At 40.8% G+C, this 20,670-nt stretch overlaps 2 protein-coding genes across 2 annotated transcripts; one reads left to right on the top strand and one right to left on the bottom strand.

The window, feature by feature from the left end:
• Positions 1-1,913: 1,913 nt before the first annotated feature.
• Positions 1,914-11,858, top strand: LOC135542275 (large ribosomal subunit protein P2-like). Its single transcript, XM_064969111.1, has 5 exons — positions 1,914-2,016; positions 7,365-7,488; positions 7,624-7,672; positions 11,406-11,492; positions 11,722-11,858. Exons 2-5 carry the CDS (start codon positions 7,366-7,368, stop codon positions 11,799-11,801), a joined length of 339 nt encoding a protein of 112 aa, XP_064825183.1. The 5' UTR covers positions 1,914-2,016; position 7,365; the 3' UTR covers positions 11,802-11,858.
• Positions 11,859-14,956: 3,098 nt separating this feature from the next.
• LOC135542273 (uncharacterized) lies at positions 14,957-19,849 on the bottom strand. The gene is made up of 6 exons (XM_064969110.1): positions 19,749-19,849; positions 18,632-19,283; positions 18,091-18,195; positions 17,168-17,229; positions 16,600-16,878; positions 14,957-16,448 (listed from the first exon to the last, which is right to left on the bottom strand). The coding sequence occupies exons 1-6, from the start codon at positions 19,842-19,844 to the stop codon at positions 16,401-16,403; spliced, it is 1,242 nt and encodes a 413-aa protein (XP_064825182.1). The 5' UTR covers positions 19,845-19,849; the 3' UTR covers positions 14,957-16,400.
• Positions 19,850-20,670: the final 821 nt, after the last annotated feature.

The following is a 20,670-nucleotide window of genomic DNA, read 5'->3' as shown; positions in this document are numbered from 1 at the left end:
TGTATTTCTAAGTTTTATGGGGACCCCAGGAAGAGTAGCTGCTACATGTGCAGTAGTTAATGCGGATCCTAATAAACTAAACTAAACTAGTTTAGGATCAGAAGAGGCCAGGGCCGGTCCTGGCCATTCTGCCACCCTATGCAAGACAAAAATATTGCCGCTGCCCCCCACCCCACAACTAGAATAGTCACTGTAAGCAAAATTACGTTGAAAAGACGTCCAAAATACGTATTTTCCAGACATTGAAGTTAGGTGAAAATATGTACTTTCCTGGATGTTGAAAATACATATTTTCCAGATGTAGAAATCAGGTTAATTTTTGTCCAGACCAAAGATCTATGTCTGCAGACATTGAAATCAAGACCTATGTTTGGATCAAATCAAGACTGGTCCAGACTGGACCAAAAGCCAACGTCTGTGGACATGGAAATCAAGGCTGGTTTGGACTGCACCAATAAAAAGACGGCTGGTCTGGCTAGGACCAAAAAAAAGACATCCAAAAGATGTCGGCGCCGGTCCGTGCTTACTGGGGTATAGCCTACCATGTCGGCCTTGTAATGGAATTTTATGAATACCCATCCACGTGTTAGGCCCACCGTTTGTGAAACAGGCCGTTGCATTGGCTTTATTAGTCTTGATTTCTGTGACCTAATCAATTTGGTTATTTAAGCTCTGAATATCAGCTACCCAATTTTATCAGTAGTTATCCTGAGCCTATTTGCAATGTGTTTACACAGTGGGAAATGCAGAAGTATTTTATTTTTCACTGTGATCAGCTCGTCAAAAATGTATGGATACAAACTTGAAACCACTGATCATGACAATGTAGCACACAGGGTGAAACTCCTGTACAGCAGTTCTGAGTAGCCTGACTATCAATTCTATATTGTCAATTTTACTTCAACCTGTCCTTTTTTTTAGGATATGTTTTTGTTAATATGTCAGCAAATGTTTTGTTTGATTGGGCACCATTTAGGCTAAGTTATTTGATATGAGAAACCTGCATGATGTAAAAAGTGTTCGTCTCATTGTCATATATTTCATCTCCAGCCTGTAGGCTACATAAAAGGCCACATACTCTTTCTACCATATACTATATCTGCTGCTACATGTTTTATCTTAGTTGGATGGAACGTTTGTGGACCGTGGCAGCGATTTGCTCTCCAATATCACCCTGTAGAGACTCGCTGGGAATGGACATACAAAATATTTTGCACCCCTGCCTTTGACAAAGTGGGCACTGCTTATCTTATTTGACACATCCGGCCGTGTTTGTGAGTCCCATAGGGCGGCATACAATTGGCCCAGCATCGTCCGGGGCTGGAGGGGAACGAGGCAGTTTATGTACTGGCTAAACAAGCACTGAGTAGTGGGGATGTTGATATTGTAGTTTCAATGAGCAAGGCAGAGGCAAAAAGCCTGATATATACAGTGATGATGAAGGGATGGCAGGCGCAGTGGAATAGAGATACTAAGGGCAGTCATTTATTTCAAGTACAGAGGAAAGTTGAGAGGGGGGGCAGGGGCAGGAAGGGACAGAAGAGAAGAGGATATTTTTATACGATTAAATGTGAGACACAGCCGGTTGAACAAGACCTTAAATGTGATAGGAAAGCATCCAACAGCAAAGTGTGATTGTTGACAGGAAACAGAGACCGTGGGGCATGTATTGCGACAGTGTGGGCAGTATCAGAGGGAAAGAGAGATGCTGAGATCTAGTATGAGGGACAAGGGGATACAGGAAATTAGTTTACAGTATATTGAGTTGAACGTCATTCGATATTGTCTCAAATATTTTGTTATCTTTTTTTAAGAGCAATAGGGCTGGTAGTTACGATTTAGTTTTTCCCCTGTCTCGAACCCACACTCCAGTACAGTAGGTGGCGGTAATGCACCATAAGGTTGGATGCAAACTGCCGATAAATCCCACCGAAGAAGAAGACGACGCGAGACTTCCCCTCTCTCCCTTCCAGAAAATTCAGCGTGACTGACGTTTCGTGTCTCTATAGACTTAAAGTAAGTTCATCTTTATAATACGTTTTAGACCATAAACAGTTGATTCAGTATTATAGTTAAGTTGTACTAATGTTCAACTATATTGTCAGAAGTCATCTTGTACAACAAGAGAATGTACTACTTTCGCAATTAAAGAGCACGTGTTAGTGTTCAAAGCTAAGGCAGAGAGGCTAATGTAAGCGAGCTCCACGAGCTGCTAACATCACACCATCGCATGAGCACCACGAACACATTTTACTGTCTTTATCTGTATGGGAAATCTTACTCATTTCATAACATTTACAATTACCCGTTTGTTGTAACATTGACTTGCGTTTTCACGTGTCTTGAGTCTAGTAAAATGCTTACTTAATAGCTAGTTAGTAGCCGCGCATGCTCCGATACAGTCCCTCTGGTCCTTGCGCAGCATGCTAACTATGCATTTATGACAGTAACATGGTCTTTTAGTTACCACAGTCATAATTATGGCAAAGCCCCAGCGACTTAAAAAAGGTATGTAAAAAAATGTACCCTTAGCGTAACCCTAACTTTAACCACACTGCTAACCTTATGCATAACTTAACACCAAAAATAAATGGTTTGTTTCACGATATAGAACCAATTATGACTTTGTAGCTGTGGTAACTAGTGACAACCCCATTTGGCTCGTTCAGCGTTTACAGAACTGAGCTCTGGGGACCGCAAGGGGTGCACATTTATTTTTTCCCCCCAGTACTAGAAAGCTGATTGAAATATTCAAAGCTTGATGTTGATTGTTTTATGATTTTTATATATATATATATTTTTATATATATATATATATATATATATAAAATAATCAGCTGTGTTGTGATATGGCAAAACCAAAATGTACACCCCACGTGGTCCCCATGACTGAGTTCTGGAAACCCTGGGCTAGCTAATAGACATTCAAGAAATGACCAATATTTTATTACTTAACTGATGCAAGAATGTAAATTATAGTCAAGTGTTTTCCTCTAGTGCTGCTATAAGAGCTTATTATGGATACATTTTCAGCTGAGTACTTTTCCACTTAAATTAACTAGGCTACTCTTCCAATTTGCTATTCTGAAAAAAAGTCTGCTGAGAACTCTCCTGCTAGAATGCATCTTCTAGCAATCTATTTATAGGACAGATGCCTGTCAATCAAAGTGAGCGCTCCTGTCCTGCCTCTCGGTACCTGGGTGTGTGTGTGGGCTGTGGTTGCAGTTAAGTTTCTTTACATAGGAGGAGAGTGCACAGCGATGCCAACTGACACACTGGCCGTGAGACGCATTTAACCCTCTTCACACGCTCACATGGCACTCCTTATTTCTCACGCGTTGTGGGAAGTACTGCTTTTATTTTCATATCTGCTATATGCAGTGCATAAACTTTTCAATTGTGCATCCAAATTATTTTTGAATTTGGAAAATATAATAAGCGCCTGCAATTCCACATAACAAGCATTGTAACTGCGGCAGCTTTCAACAGGGAAATACATAATTTTGAAAGTTGAGTGTAGTAGAGGTCGAACGATTTAATCGGAATGGCCGATTAATTAGGGCTGATTTCAAGTTTTCATAACAATCGTAAATCGGTATTTTTTGGGCGCCGATTTTCCTATTATTATTTTTAAACCTTTATTTAATCTTTATTTAACTAGGCAAGTCAGTTAACCTCTCGGCAAACCGACGCGCTTGCGTCCCACCCTGCCAACAATAAATGCGCTACACCAAATGCTAATAGCACTCGTTAAAACTCAAACGTTCATTAAAATTCACATACAGGGTACTCAATTCAAGCTACACTCGTTGTGAATCTAGCCAACGAGTCAGGTTTGTAAAATGCTTTTCGGCGAAAGCATGAGTAGCTATTATCTGATAGCAGGCAACACGCCGAAATACCAGAAGGGGACATAAACAAAGGAATTAGCGTAGCCGGCACTACACAAAACGCAGAAATAAAATAAAACATTCATTACCTTTGACGAGATTCTTTGTTGGCACTCCTATATGTCCCATAAACATCACTATTGGGTCTTTTTTTTCGATTAAATCGGTCCATGTATACCCTAAATATCAATCTATGAAAAGTGTGTGATCCAGGAAAAAACAGCATTTTAAAACGCAACGTCATTTTTTAAAATTAAAAAAGTCGACGATAAACTTTCACAAAACACTTCGAAATACTTTTGTAATCCAACTTTAGGTATTAGTAAATGTTAATCTATCAAATTGATCACGGGGTGATGTGTATTCAATAGCTCCACGTCTTGAACTCATGGTTGAAAATTTCTCCTCCAAAACATCCTGTCGGAGACCGGAAGGAATGGGCTCTCTTACTCGTTTGACCAAGAAACAAAGCCCAGACAATTGACAAGACTGGCGACATCGTGTGGAAGCTGTAGGACTTGCAATCTCAGCCCTATGTAATTTGGTTTCCCATAAACAATACATGCAAGTGGCGCATTGATACTTTTTCCAGTGATCAGTTTCTTGCGCTTGTCGATGAAACACAGGCTCTGTTATAGTCACAGCCGTGATTTAACCAGTTTTAGAAACGTCAGTGTTTTCTATCCACACATACTAATCATATACTATATTCCTGGCATGAGTAGCAGGACGCTGAAATGTTGCGATTTTTAACAGAATGTTCGAAAAAGTTGGGTAGGCTTAACAGGTTTTAAGAACACATTCTTATTTTCAATGGCGGCCTTGGAACGGTTGGTTAACTGCCTCGTTCAGGGGCAGAAAGACAAATTTTCACCTTGTCAGCTCGGCGGAACCAATCTTGCAACCTTACAGTTAACTAGTCCAACGCAATAACGACCTGCCTCTCTCTCTCGTTGCACTCCACAAGGAGACTGCCTGTTACGCAAATGCAGTAAGCTAAGGTAAGTTGCTAGCTAGCATTAAACTTATCTTATAAAAAACAATCATAATCACTAGTTAACTACACATGGTTGATGATATTACTAGATATTATCTAGCTTGTCCTGTGTTGCATATAATCTGACTGAGCATACAAGTATCTAAGTATCTGACTGAGCGGTGGTAGGCAGAAGCAGGCGCGTAAACATTCATTCAAACAGCACTTTCGTGCGTTTTGCCAGCAGCCCGTTGTGTGTCAAACTTTGCGCTGTTTATGACTTCAAACCTGTCAACTCCCGAGATGAGGCTGGTGTGACCGAAGTGAAATGGCTGGCTAGTTAGCTCGCACTAATAGCGTTTCAAACTTCACTCGCTCTGAGCCTTGTGGGGTGGTTGCTTCCCTTGCTCTGCGTGGGTAATGCTTCGATGTGGTGGCAGTTGTCGTTGTGTTGCTGGTTCGAGCGAGGCGAGGGAAGGAAGCTATACTGTTACTGGCAATACTAAAGTGCCTATAAGAACATCCAATAGTCAAAGGTTAATGAAATACAAATGGTATAGAGGGAAATAGTCCTATAATAACTACAACCTAAAAGTTATTACCTGGGAATATTGAAGACTCATGTTGGGGCGGCAGGGTAGCCTAGTGGTTAGAGCGTTGGACTAGTAACCGGAAGGTTGCAAGTTCAAACCCCCGAGCTGACAAGGTACAAATCTGTTGTTCTGCCCCTGAACAGGCAGTTAACCCACTGTTCCTAGGCCGTCATTGAAAATAAGAATTTGTTCTTAACTGACTTGCCTGGTTAAATAAAGGTAAAATAAAATAAATGTTAACCTCAATCGCACTCCACACTGCCCTTTCCCACATGGACAAAAGGAATGTGAGAATGCTGTTCATTGACTACAGCTCAGCATAGTTAACAACACATCTGCCACACTGATCCTCAGCACATGGGCCCCTAGGGTGTGCATTCTTAGTCCCCTCCTGTACTCGGTTCACCCACAACTGCGTGGCCAAGCACGACTCCACACATTAAGTTTGATGACGACAACAGTGGTAGGCCCGATCACTGACAACGATGAGACAGCCTATAGGGAGGAGGTCAGAGACCTGGCAGTGTGGTGCCAGGACAACAACCTTTCCTTCTTCAACATGAGCAAAAAAAGGAGCTGATCGTGGACTAGAGGAAAAGGAGGACCGAACACGCCCCCATTCTCATTGATGGGGCTGTAGTGGAGTGGGTCGAGAGTTTCAAGATCCTTGGTGTCCATCGCCAACAAACTATCATGGTCCAAACACACCAAGACAGTTGGTCCAGACACATCACGACAACACCTTTACCCCCAGTAGACTGAAAAGATTTGGCATGGGTCCCCAGATCTTCAAAGTTATACAGCTGCCCCATCGTGAGCATTCTGACCGGTTGCATCACCGCCTGGTATGGCAACTGCTCGGCCTCCGACCATAAGGCTCTACAGAGGGTAGTGCGTACTGCCCAGTACATCACTGGGGCCAAGATTCTGCCATCCAGGACCTATATACTAGGCGTGTCAGGGGAAGGCCCAAAATATTGTCAAAGCCTCCAGTCACCCAAGTCAGTCTGTTCTCTCTGCTACCGCATGGCAATTGGTACCGGAGTGCCAAGTCTCGGTCCAAAAGGCTCCATAACAGCTTCTACCCCCAAGCCGTAAGACTGCTGAACAATTATTCAAATGAACACCCAGTGTTTACATTGCGCCCCCCCCCCCCTGTTTTTACACTGCTTTTTACCTACTTGTACAAATTACCTCGACTAACCTGAACCCCTAGACATTGACTCTGTACTATAGGTCAACCGATTCTGATTTAACACCGATACCGATTTATTGGAGGACCAAAAAAAGCCGATACATCGGACATTTTTATATATATATATTTGTAATAATGACAATTACAACAATACTGAATGAACAATGAACACTTATTTTAACTTAATATAATACATCAATGAAATCAATTTAGTCTCCAAACAAATAATGAAACGTTTAATTTGGTTTAAATAATGCAAAAACAAAATGTTGGAGAAGAACGTAAAAGTGCAATATGTGTCATGTAAGAAAGTCTTAAAGACCCTGTGCAGTCATAAATAGAATTGTCTTGTTTATGTTATTGTACAACAGCTGATGAATAACACTGTGAAAGTGTGAACACGTTTGATCAGTGTTATTGAAAATACATTATAGTATTAGAATGTACCAGAGGCCACCAAAGAGATGTTTGCAGGACAAGCTTTATTTAACCCCCCCCCCAGTACGGGGGAGCCTGCCTTACTATTTCTATTTGGCTGGGTACTCCATGTGCTTGTGGAAAACACTGTAGCTGTTGCCAATTAGGCTACTCATATCGTCACATGGACTATGGGTAAGGCCAATTTGAATATCCTCAGAATGCATGTCACGTAGACCAATATAGTTTATAATCCAACTAATCGTTTTTTTCCTTCTCCATATCTCTTGCAGAATGCGTTACGTGGCCGCTTACCTCCTGGCTGTGCTCGGTGGTAACACCAGCCCCTCCTCAAAGGACATCAAGACCATCCTGGCGAGTGTTGGAATCGAGGCCGAAGCGGAGCGCCTAGGCAAGGTATGGCACCATTTAGGGAGAGGCTGTTTTGATAAGAAACTGAGTTACTTTTGTTTCCTTGGACACTGTTGCACGATGGAGGCCTCGTTTTACACAGTAACTGGTGATGATTAGAACCTGAATTTGTTTTCACAGGTTGTCAATGAATTAAATGGAAAAGACATCAACGAAGTCATGAACGCTGGTGAGGCATTTTCCCTTGTGTCTTTGATTTGACTCGTGAGTTCATGCATGGTCATAGCTACAGAATTGTTAATGTTACAGATTGGCTAATGGGAAGCATCGCAAGGAATTTTTTAACTAACCTGTTCTTGCTGATACATTCTTAGTTCTCGATTCGGTATATACCAGAGATTATTCAGAAAGATATTAAATCCACGTTTTATATCAAATGAGAGATGCCTCTTGCATGGGTGTAGATCTTTGTTTTTGGTCGCACTGTGTGATGCACAGTCATCTACTTCCACACGAATCCGCATCGTGTAGAAACGTTTAGAAGATAATCTTTTTACCTGAATCAAGAACGGATTGCCAAAAACGGGTTATGTTTCCATGAGCCAATCTGTAACGGGTTCGGAGCAATACATACCGTATATCCTGTTAACAATTCTGTAGCTCATTATGCCTGATTTGCACTATAGGGTCAACCCAAACCGTACTGTTGGCTGAGATATTTTCTCAGTACTTCTTGGTTCTTTGGTCTAGGGCTGATCCCATTTAGTCGATTGTTTGGTCGATAGGCTGTTGGTCAACCAAGATTTGTCGAATTTGGTTAATAGCCTACTGATTCCATGAGCACAACAACGACATGGCAAGTAAACCATTTCGCAAATTTGGCTGTTTTTAAAGTTTTTTTTTGCTGTGGGTAAAATAAAGGCTTTACCAAAAAACTTGGGTATTATTTATTTCCTGTTCACCATGTTCAAAGTTGTCGTAAAAACTATATAATAATAACACTCCCTTTGCTATTGTGGTACGCTTATACTTAGTGTTTAGTGTTTACATTGTTCCAAGTGGTCAGAAATTATATTAATCCATACAGCACCAGTTTGGCACACACAATATGCAGGCAGCGCTTGCTCCTTACCTTTTTCTCGATCTCCAGATTTATTCCCCACATCTGACTTTCCCTCTGCCTGCTGAGCAACCCTTAAATATTCCCCCGTTTTGAATTTGTCATGTCCTCTGCATCCGTTTTGCAGTCACGTTTAGTTATTTATAACCAATTTATTGATGTGATTATGATTAGAGGTCGACCGATTATAATTTTTCAACACCGATACCGATTATTGGTGGACCAAAAAAGCCAATACCGATTAATCGGCAGATTTAAAAAATAAAAAATATTTATTTGTAATAATGACGATTACAACAAAACTGAATGAACACTTATTTTAACTTAATATAATACACCAATAAAATCAATTTAGCCTTAAATAATGCAACCATTAAGTATTGGAGAAGTAAAAGTGCAATACGTGCCATGTATAAAAGCCAACGTTTATGTTCCTTGCTCAGAACATGAGAACATAGGAAAGCTGGTGGTTCCTTTTAACATGAGTCTTCAATATTCCCAGGTAAGAAGTTTTAGGTTGTAGTTATTATAGGAATTATAGGACTATTTCTCTCAAAACGATTTGTATTTCATATACCTTTGACTATTGGATGTTCTTATAGCCACTTTAGTATTGCCAGTGTAACAGCATAGCTTCCGTCCCTCTCCTCGCTCCTAACTGGGCTCGAACCAGGAACACATCGACAACCGCCACCCCCGAAGCAGTGTTACCCAGCGCCCCACAAAAGCCGCGGGCCTTGCGGAGCAAGGGGAACAACCATGCCAAGTCTCGGAGCGAGTGGCGTTTGAAATGCTATTAGCGCGCACCCCGCTAACTAGCTAGCCATTTCACATCACATTGCTCATCTCAGGAGTTTATAGGCTTGAAGTCATAAACAGCGCAATGCTTGAAGCATAAAACGTTTATTATTTCGGTGAAATACAGAACCGTTCTGTATTTTATCTAACGGGTGGCATCCCTAAGTCAAAATATTGCTGTTACATTGCACAACCTTCAATGTTATGTCATAATTCTGGCAAGTTAGTTCGCAACGAGCCAGGCGGCCCAAACTGTTGCATATACCCTGACTGTGCTTGCAACGAACGCAAGAGAAGTGACGCAATTTCACCTGGTTAATATTGCCTGCTAACCTTTCTTTTAGCTAAATATGCAGGTTTAAAAATGTATACTTCTGTGTATTGATTTTAAGGCATTGCTGTATATGGTTAGATACACGGAGCAACGACAGTCCTTTTTCGCGAATGCGCACCGCATCGATTATATGCAACGCAGGACACTCTAGATAAACTAGTAATAAACCATGTGTAGTTAAATAGTGATTATGATTGATTGATTTAAGATAAGTTTAATGCTAGCTAGCAACTTACGCGAATGCAGTAAGAAGCCAAGGTAACAGGTAAGTTCCTCATGAGGCAGGTGGTTAAGAGCGTTGGACTAGTTAACCGTAAGGTTGCAAAATTGAATCCCTGAGCTGACAATGTAAAAATGTCTTTCTGCCCCTGAACAAGGCAGCTAAACCCAGCGTTTTTAGGCCTTCATTGAAAATAAGAATGTGTTAACTGATTTGCCTCGTTAAAAAAATACCGATTTCCGGTTGTGAAAACTTGAAATCGGCCCTAATTAAATCGGTCAACCTCTAATTATGTTAGGCACTATTGTTTCCTATTCGGGTGGGATTAGTTTTACTGGGGGAGGTCGGATAATGTAATTATGTGCACTTGCATGAAACACCACATCTGTCATTTTTGTCCCGTCCGACTCTGTCAATACATGGCAGGAAAGTAACAATTCCAGCCAGAATAACCTACTGTTTTTTTTTGCAAACTCCAAGGTCCTCTGATGGTACTAGCCCCGTGTGAATCGATATCCCTGTGTTTTGAGAAATGTCTGAGTTTGACAGGTTTTGCTTGTGGTTTGCACAAGAAAACAATAACTGAATCGCTAAATTTAACTAAATGCTGCGCATAAGCTATATTTGAGTGGCCTTACATGTAGCCTATCAACTTTCAGTGAATGCGTTTGTTTGGTTTGTGCTATTAATTGAATATTGCCAAATGCATCAGTATAAAATAGAGCCTATTTAATGCAACCCTTGCTGTTTAGTAGATCACAAAGCAGGATATAACCAAGCTAAACATTTGGAAATGATAAGTTCTCAACTCTCATCCATTGCCTTAAAATACATCAAGTGCAATTGCACTGTTTAGTTGATATCTAAAGGCTGGAGGGCATTTAGGGCATGCTGCGGATCGCTAAAATATCCCAATGATTATGATCACACTTCCTCAATTCAAATATGATGGCGACACTATAGGAAAGATAGTTCGGTATGGTTTAGAAACTTCGGAACCAAGCTAGAGTTATCAGTGTGGCCCGATCACCTAGACATGTTAAAATACTGTATCTTCACACCCTTGTTCTGTGGTGGTTGCTGCAGCAGGGAGTAGAGGCAGCGGGTGCTAGTCAGTCACTCACTGTCTTTCTTACACAGCACAGCAAGTCTGAGCCCGGCACTATCAAATCAATTGGTCGGGACTCCCTCTGGTCATTTGTGTATCCTAATTATTTCATCAAACCGTCAGACAAGTTCAGTGAATATAGTTGATTTAATTAAAACATAGGATGTGTCAATATATGGAAAAATACATGTAACAAAATGTAGACCAATCGATTGGTCAAAAGAATAGACGACTTGATCCATTTTTTTTCCTTTTGCTGCCAAGGACAGCCCTACTTTGGTCTATAGATTGCATATAGGCGCAAATGTCGTCAGTCATTCATTTATTCACTGTTCACGTTAATTTGTTACCTGTCAATGAATTGGTCCTTTACGCTTTGCAGGCCTCTCTAAGTTGGCCTCCGTGCCAGCAGGTGGTGCTGTGGCGGCTCCTGCAGCTGGCGCTGTAGCTGGCACTGCTCCTGTTGCTGGTAAGATCAATCTCTCATGTCTCTCCTTTTGTCTCACATCACATTCCACAATATGGTGCCAAACATTTCAATGGACTGAAACACATTTTGAAAATAATTGCATTAAACAACATAATTAGAGAAATGCTTGTGCTTCATATTAGACACTTATTGCATTTCTGGAAATGAACTATGCGTTTTGCGGATAGACTCCCAAACATGAAGCTAACCTATGTTTGTGTGTCTGCAGCGGAAGAGAAAAAGGAGGAGAAGAAAGAGGAATCTGAAGAGGGATCTGATGACGACATGGGATTCGGCCTCTTTGATTGATTTTTCTTCCACGAGAAAGTGAAAAAAAACAATAAAATTTGAAATTGTTACCAGAAATCCATTGTTTCTTTAAAAAAAATATACACACACACACACACACCTGTCCAGTATTGTAGGAATGTTAAAGTTACAATGACACAAACACTGTAGCCAGCAGCCTACTAAAATATTGACCGTTGCCTGAGACAAACCTAAAGTCTGGTAGAACAATGGTGTTTATTTTGAGTACCGAACTGCATATTTTTTTTGTGGCTGTTAGAATTTGCCGGTCGTGCAAGAAAAGGGGAAACCTTGTGGGATTATAAGATATGAAGAACTAGAAACACCTGGGAGACCTGAATTTCACAGCGGGCATGGGTTTTCTGTTTTTCAACCTTGATTCTAGTTTTACTGTGGACACACAATTGTTTAGAATCAGCAAGTCTAATTTGTGATTTAAAAAAAACATTTTTTTTTACTTTACGTAGAATATATTTTGTTCACTCGGTGTCTAACTACGGCAAATATTTAGACTGAAATTACACCAATATGTTTAAAAAAAATCTACATATGCGCAACTACATCCCTAGTTCTAAGAATAACGAATTTGTTGGTGTGCTGCATACTGCACCATGCAGAAGTTCCGATCTGACTCCTCTATTCCACCTCTTATTTGTTGCTGTGTTTGGCACTTTTACCAATATCCAAGGGGTGGAGAGAAATTGGTTACTGCCATTCATGACAATGGTGACATCTTGTGGATAAATTAATATGATTTGATGTAATCAATGTTCTGTTTCTAAAATGTTATCTTCACAGAGTGCAAAAAAACTTTTCCTGAATATCTACTCTAGTTGCACCTTGCAGCACGGCGTCTGGCAGTCCAAACAGTGCCTGGTCAGTCTACTCCTAACCTGGCCAAATATCTTAATTAAAAAAAATATATATTTTGAATGTTTAGCAGGATATGAAGGAAAATGGTCTAATTCACACTTATCAAGAGGTCATCCCTAATGCCTCTAATTTGGCGGACTCACTAAACACTTTTTGTAAATAATGTCTTGAGTGTTGAAGCTGGCCACTATCTGTAAATTAAAAAAATGGTGCTGTATGGTTTGATTAATATAAGGAATTTGAAATGTATATTTTAGTAATTACATTGACTTTGATACTTAAGTAGGTGTAAAACCAAATACTTTTACTTTTGCTTCAGAAAGCATTCTTGTCCTATCACTAGTCTGTTCTGTACAGTCTACCCCTGAGTTACATAACTACCGGTGAGTCTCTTTCTGTCATGCTTGCGTTTATACCATATTACCATTGGTACACATGTTTGTTTAAACTTTTGATCACATGTACATCCCCCAGGTTTCTGTGTTGGGTACGCCAGGTCCCGGAGAAGGCTCTGTGGCAGGATGTCAAATTGGTTGTGCCTTCCGTTGTAAAGCTCTCCTGCCCCAGGAGGAACCTTTGTGCACAGGTAAGACGCATCAGCTCATGCTTCACTCATGGACGTGGCTGACAAATCATATTACCTCTAAATCAGCGATCCCAGTTACTGATAATCAGGTGCCACACAAACACCATGCTATTATTGCTATTGGCAAGAGCATCCCCACTGGGAAATAATTGATTGAGTCACCATTAATTATTTCAACAAACTGGTTATCACACAATATCAATAAAGCTGATTGAAGTTAGATTAATCTTTTTTTTTGTCTGTCAGGTTGACCCTGATGTCAACCAACTATTGACTACAGGGTTTCAGGGTGTGGGTCATTTTAAACTGGGCAATTATGAAGTATCAATCAAAATGTAATGTTGATCTGTCTTTGCCGGGTGGGTAACTTCTGTCAAGGCATGTTCGTTTTAATCGCTCTTCTACTATTCCATAACACACTGTCAGGCTAGTGTAGTCGGTGCGCTCTCTTACACTGTTTTTAATACTATTAGGTTGTGGTCCTGTCAGATTATGGTCCCTACCAAAGAAACATAGTCTGAGTCCAGAGAAGCCTCCTCCACAGCCGCGGCAGTTCTCTAGCATCAACACACCTTACACAGAGACCCCATCAACAAACCTTACACAACCGAGAGCTACCCCCCCCCCCGTTTTTATCGTTTTTATCTGTTGTCCTGTGTGAACTTAAGTATGCTCCCTCTAATTCTCCCATCCCTCTCTCCCCTCCCAGAGGACCTGAGCCTTAAGGCAATGCCTCAGGACTACCTGGCCTGGTGACTCCTGGCTGTTCCCATCTCCAGTCTACCTGGTCGTGCTGCCGTTCCAGTCTCTGCTACTTAACCTGTGTCTATGGGACCCTGACCTGCTGTTTTCGACCCTCTCGCTCACCTGCTGTCTTGACCTCTGAATGCTCGGCTATGAAAAGCCAACTGACATTTACTCCTGAGGTGCTGATCTGTTACAACCACTGTGATTATTATTTAACCCTGCTGGTCATCTACGAACATTTTAACATCTTAAAGAATGATCTGGCCTTAATGGCCATTGTACTCTTATAATCTCCACCTGGCACAGCCAGAAGAGGATTGGCCACCCCTCAGAGCCTGGTTCCTTTCTAGGGAGTTTTTCCTAGCCGTTGTGCTTCTACATCTGCATTGTTTGCCGTTTAGGGTTTTAGGCTGGGGTTCTGTATAAGCACTTTGTGACATCTGCTGATGTAAACATGGCTTAATAAATAAATTTGATTGTTTGAGGTTTTAAACTCCACCACTGCCAGAGGCTGCTGCCACTGGAGTTTGGCCACAGCATTGAGGAGACCCTGGCTTCCCCACACATCTCTCACAGGGAGGAGAGGATGTCTCCTGAGCTATGGTTGTCCTTGGCAGATGAATAGCGGACCTAATCCTCACCTACATACATTCTAGGTTATATTTATTCACATTTAAGAGCAAGTTGTTTTTAGTCAATAATTCACTTAAAAACAGTCAACAGTTCTAAAGTTAACTTATCCTCGACCTCTACAGAAAATTGTTTCCATGTTTCTATTGGTGTGGCTAATTAGGTCACCTGCCATTTTAAATGGGTGTGCTCAAATCAAAGACAGGCTAAAACTGTTTCTCCAATAGAAATCCCCGATCAAACTTGTCGGCTGGTTAAGCTCATGCGTAGAAACACGGCATCGGCTCTATAAAGGTCATCTCACACCGAGATACGCAAGTGCAGGCCATCAAATCAAAGGCACTCCTTCGATATGTTGTATTTGACATAAATGAAAAACGTTGGAGTAATAACATGTTCAACTAAAGGCATTGACTCGAATCTGGGTTGTGACTTCAGATTTTTGACTTCTCAAGCCCCAGCCTGGTCTGTATCGCAAGCATTCCCAGAAGTTTCACGCCTCTGGGTTTAGAAACTCTGTGCCCAAATGTTTGTCAGGGAATGTCTGTTAAAGAGCGACTGACCCTAAAAAAACAACTAATCCCTTTGAAAACGGCCTATGTGGCAACAATTTGAGTCAAACATTTATTATAGTGTGTAAATAGGGTAATTTTGGTCATAAAATCAGTCTCGTCTAAAATGGAGTTTGACCTCGGTGCATCACAATGACCACGTTTAAATGCACTCCAATATGCCATTATTATTCGGGATACTCAAGTATTGTTGTCTTTTTTTAGTTGACACACAGTATAAAATTGCACATTTTTCATAAGTAGTTCATCCTTTGACTGAAAAAACAATGATGAAACTAAAGTGTACTCAATTAAAAATGTGTAAATACAAGTATGCTGATTTCCTTATATGAACTCTTAAGTAAAACTGTTGAAATTGTTGCATTTATATTTTTGGTTAGTATTATACTTCCTAGAAATATTGCTACATAAAGTTATGTTCAATAGCTTGATTTTCTTATTCTTTCAGGTGAAAGGTACAGGGGTCCTAAGTATAATTTCCAGAAACTAGGCATTACCCTACAGGGGTAGGCAATCTCAGTCCTCGAGGGCCTGATTGGTGTCAGCTTTGTCCCAGCCCCAGCTAACACCTAGATTACTTATCATCAAACCTTTGATTAGTGGAATCAGGTGTGTAGAGCTTGGGCAAAAACTAAAATATGCACACCAGGATTAAGAATGAGGAATAACCTTGTACCTTGTAGCAGGGTAGTTAGTGAATGCAGTTATAGTACATATTACTTACTATCCCTAGTGGTCCTTTGTAGCGTAGGTTGGTAGAGCATGGCGTCTGCAATGCCAGCATAGCGGGTTCAATTCCCGTAAAATGTATGCACACATGATTAGTTGCTCTGGATAAAAGCGCCTGCTAAATGGCATATTATATTTTATAATTTAGGTAAATAAATGAGTGTACCAAATGTGGTAAAAACTCCATATTGCATTTCCATTACTTACTAAACCTGTAACCCTAACCCTTACTAAACATAGTAATTACACAGATTGCCCTAGTGTAGATTTACAGGTACAAGGCCTACTCTACGTGTTGTGTGTGATGTTCCCTTCATGACTTGCCTCTGGGTTTCATTTTCAGTCATCTTTAAGTAATCTATTCCATTTGTGTCACAAGGAATCGAGGAGCACTCAGTGTGCTTTTACACCACGAAGAATGTTCGGTTTCCCCTGCAGTCTTTTTTTGCATGTGACGTTGTATCAATGATTATGATCGTCATAGTTATGCAATGTCTGATCTGGGTTAACCTGAAAAGCAACATAAATGTCATTAGTCTAGTCTAGTTGGGTGGGAAACATGTTATAGCTTTTAAGAAAACCTGTGTCTGACCTCTAGTTTACTTGCACATAATTACATACATTTGAATAGAAAGGTCTGACTCGCCTCTGGTGTTGTTACCTGTGTCTGGGTGAAGCGGTCTTCTAAGTAGCGGTGGCCCAGGCCCATGATGTGGCCTTTGGAATGCCTGGAGAGACAGGCCACCCTGGCTGTGAAGTCCAGAGTGAAGGCCAGCTTGACCAGCTCCGGGGCGTTGACGGGCCCAGATCCAGCCGTGTGTGGTGTCTGGTGGCTCTGGCCTGTAGGTGTTTCTGTCTCCACGTATGTATCAGCTAACTGCTGGAAGGTGCTGTAGGACAGCTTCTGGAAGAATGAGCTCAAGCTGGGGTTCTCCTTCAGCTATGGAGAGAAGACATACTTTCATGACCATAGAATATAATACGTTATTATCCATTAGGAAATAGCAAGTTTAGACTAAAGTCCAGACCTGTTTTGTGCCAACATTCCACTTCTTGTGGAAACATGTTTGGCATATGACAGATTACAAGAAGTGGAATGTTAGCACATTCAGACTGGTACCCAGCCTATAGCAAGCTATGCTAAATGTGAAAGATGCATTGAGTGTCAAAGAAAGACTGTGTTAGGTTTCTCAAATGCAATCTTTTTTTTGTAGGTTATAAACAGAAACCTTGTTATCAATGAGGTCTCCTTGCTGCTTCATCAGAACAATGATCCTTTTTATGACATCCTCTGGAAGAAATGGATAGAAAACACACAGTAGGTAAATACAGGTAACTGCCAAAATAAAGAAATGAAAAATATATATTTTAGAACAAATTCTTATTTACAACGACGGCCTACACCAGCCAAACCTGGACGACGCTGGGCCAATTGTGCGCCGCCCTATGGGATTCCAAATCACGGACGGTTGTGATACAGCCTGGATCACAACCAACAAAAAAAATTGTTAATAGGGTGTTTGTTGGGCCACCACGAGCCAGAACAGCTTCAATGCACCTTGGCATATATTCTACAAGAGTCTGGGACTCTATTGAAGGGATACGACAACATTCTTCCATGAGAAATTCCATAATTTGGTGTTTTGTTGATGGTGGTGGAAAACGCCGTCTCAGGCCCCGCTCCAGAATCTCCCACAAGTGTTCAATTGGGTTGAGATCTGGTGACCGAGACGGCCATGGCTTATGATTTACATTGGTTTCATGCTCATCAAACCAGTCAGTGACCACTCGTGCACTGTGGATGGGGGTATTGTCACCCAAGTCATGGTAGCCAAAATAATGGCCTGCCCAGCATTTTCATACATGACCCTAAGCATGATGTGATATTAATTGCTTAATTAACTCAGCAACCACACCTGCGTGGAAGCACCTGCTTTCAAAATACTTTGTGTCCCTCATTTAATCAAGTGTTTCCATTATTTTGGCAGTTACCTGTAGTAACTCTACATTAGACAGTAACATATTTGTGTGATGTGCTGTATTATATGACCTTTACAGAGTTATACATACAATGTGTATGTTGCTATAGAATGTGTCATTTTTAGTGTGAATATATAAAGACATCAATACACATAAGCACATTGATACTTACCATCTGTAAGAGCTGCCTCTGTCTCTTTCACCTCATGCACAATCTTCTCCAGCTCTTCTGAAACTTTCTCATAGTACGAGTCAGTAGGCCCCACACTCTCAACCGCTGTAACAAGAACGATCATTGCCTTTGCAGTCTTTTTTCATGCAATAACTGTATAATAACTGGACTACCAACTTGGGCCCCGAGTCAACTAGGGTCCAAATTCCCAAAACATTATTAAATTGAGTCCAAGTCTTTATCGAAATCTATTTAGCATGATAAAAAAAATCCTATTGAATAGCTACCAAAAAGTTAACATTCCTCATAAATACAAATAGTTGATTCTTCCGTCTGCTGTATCTGTGTTTACAGGTCTATATTTCCAAAATGCTTTAAGACAGGCATTATCCTGCATTATTTGAGTTAAGGGTGTGTGTCACAATATCTACCACCCCCCCTTAAGGGTTTTAAGCTAAATCCTGTTTGAACAAAAGGACAATAAGAAAACACACAGTAGTGTGTGATAATGGATTTGGCTGCCATGTCCTCACAAACCTACATTCAACTCCAGTTATGTCAGTGGTCTTGGCCCTGTCCAAAGCCAATGGTCTCTTCACAGACCCTCTGTGGCTGTCAATCTTGATTTTTCTCAGAGATAGTCTCCTCATGGAGCTCCTTTGCCTTATGGATTTCTTTTTCTTCAAGGTTCCTTGTGACTGTCCATCTTTCTCTGTGCCAGACTCCTGCTCGTCTTTCTTGTCACTCCCCTTCGTCGTGAAAAACCCCAGAAAACCTTTCCAGAAAGAGGTCTTTTTGCTCTTCTTCTTGCCCTTTTTAGACTTATTCTCCAGTTCAGTAGACGTCTCAATCTCAGGAATGTCAGCAGGTCCAGGGATTTCTACTAGAGACACATTTGGTATAACAACTTCCTCATCGGGTGGTGTGCTACTGGCAATGCCCTCGTCAGGTGTGCTGGGCTCCAAGGTGATCAAGGGGTCACTAGAATGCCGGCGGACACTTCTGCATTTCTCTGACAGTGTCACCCACTTCTGAGGCGTTGTTGGTGACCTCTGGTCCTCACATGTCCCATCATTTAAACTGATGCTGCGCTTCACATACACCTCCAAGAGGCGACAAGTGTCCTTGTGGCCAAGAGATAGCAGTTGGGCGTTTTTGGGCACCACCTTCTCAGTAACCTCCATGACGGATATCTACAATAGATAGAAAACAAATAATTAGCATTATCTTCACTACTGTAAACCTGTCTAGATTTATAAAATGTTCTTCAATCAACATTAAGAGATGTCACATTCGCAGAATTGTCTTGTATATTGTTCTGGTTGGTGTGGTTTCACTTTTAATGCTCAGCCTAAAGTAAAGTCTGCATGATTTAAATTGTTCATTTAAAGTTTCATTAAATAATTAACTTTGTAGCCAACAGAAATCCGGCTACAGGCACGATTAGCACAACATTGGGTCCGAATACAGTGAATTCCATAACATTCAGAACAGTTCTTCGGTCATAGTATTTTTTTACGCAATACTGATCTCACTTCTTCCTGAACAGTTGGCTATTTACCAGTGCCATTACCCCTTTCAATAAGCCATTTCCTATGTTAATATGTCAGTCGACAACATTAAATAGAATATCGTAGGTAGGCTAGTAGGCTACTCACCACTTTACAAACGGTCTGTCTTGCGTTTCCTTCCCTATAAATGTGTTGATTCCGACGTGTTGTCTTGGTGAGATATGGGTCCTTGCAATACGGCATCCTTAGGGACGTCAAACTCTGACGTCACCCCAATGACGTTTGCATTTAAATTGGTTAAGTGGTTAAGGTTAGGGCAGCGTTTACCAAACTCGGTCCTCGGGACTCCAAGGGGTGCATTTTTTTTTTTTTTTTTGTCCTAACTCTACACAGCTGATTAAAATAATCAAAGCTTGACGATTAGTTGATTATTTGAATCTGTGTAGTGCTTGGGCAAAAAAACTAAAAACGTGCTGCCCTTGGGGGACCGAGTTCGGGGAAACCCTGGTTTAGTTTTAGGTAAGGGTTATGGTAAAGTAGGGGCTACGGTTGGGATTAGGGTTTCGGGTAGTGACGTCTCAGGGATCCCACATAGAAATAATCGTGAAATAGCTACACCTAAAAATAATGTATTTTCACACCCATGTTTGCACCAATGATTTAATCACTAGATAACATATTGGGGGAGCTGTGTTCAAGCCTCAGTGCCTCCATCTTGGCACTCCCCACTGTTGTAAAAAACATTTTGGAAGCTATAGAAATGCATTTATTAATGCCTACATTTGTTTTTGCCTCCATAATGCACTTAAATTATATTACGTGAGCTAAAAATAAAAATGTAAAATATATACAGTACCCGTAAAAAGTTTCAGAACATCTACTCATTCCAGAGTTTTTAATTTTACTATTTTCTACATTGTATTATAATAGTAAAGACATCAAAACTATGAAATAACACATATGGAATCATGCAGTAACCAAAAAAAAAAGTGTTAAACAAATTAAAATATATTTTAGATTCTTCAAAGTAGCCACTCTTTGCCTTGATGACAGCTTTGCACACTTGGCA

The sequence above is a fragment of the Oncorhynchus masou genome, chromosome 6, assembly GCF_036934945.1.
Source record: "Oncorhynchus masou masou isolate Uvic2021 chromosome 6, UVic_Omas_1.1, whole genome shotgun sequence".
Classification (NCBI taxonomy): Eukaryota; Metazoa; Chordata; class Actinopteri; order Salmoniformes; family Salmonidae; genus Oncorhynchus; species Oncorhynchus masou.
This window is presented reverse-complemented; position numbering and strand designations above follow the sequence as displayed.

Bases quoted from the DNA above. Each gene is read 5' to 3' on its own strand.
- LOC135542275 (XM_064969111.1), top strand. From the start codon at position 7,366: ATGCGTTACGTGGCCGCTTACCTCCTGGCTGTGCTCGGTGGTAACACC. The intron at 7,489-7,623 runs GTATGGCACCAT...TTGTTTTCACAG, and splicing joins AAGCGGAGCGCCTAGGCAAG to GTTGTCAATGAATTAAATGG. The intron at 7,673-11,405 runs GTGAGGCATTTT...TACGCTTTGCAG, and splicing joins CAACGAAGTCATGAACGCTG to GCCTCTCTAAGTTGGCCTCC.
- LOC135542273 (XM_064969110.1), bottom strand. From the start codon at position 19,844: ATGCCGTATTGCAAGGACCCATATCTCACCAAGACAACACGTCGGAAT. The intron at 18,196-18,631 runs GTAGGTTTGTGA...TTCTTGTTACAG, and splicing joins TGACATAACTGGAGTTGAAT to CGGTTGAGAGTGTGGGGCCT. The intron at 17,230-18,090 runs GTAAGTATCAAT...CATTTCTTCCAG, and splicing joins AGAGGCAGCTCTTACAGATG to AGGATGTCATAAAAAGGATC.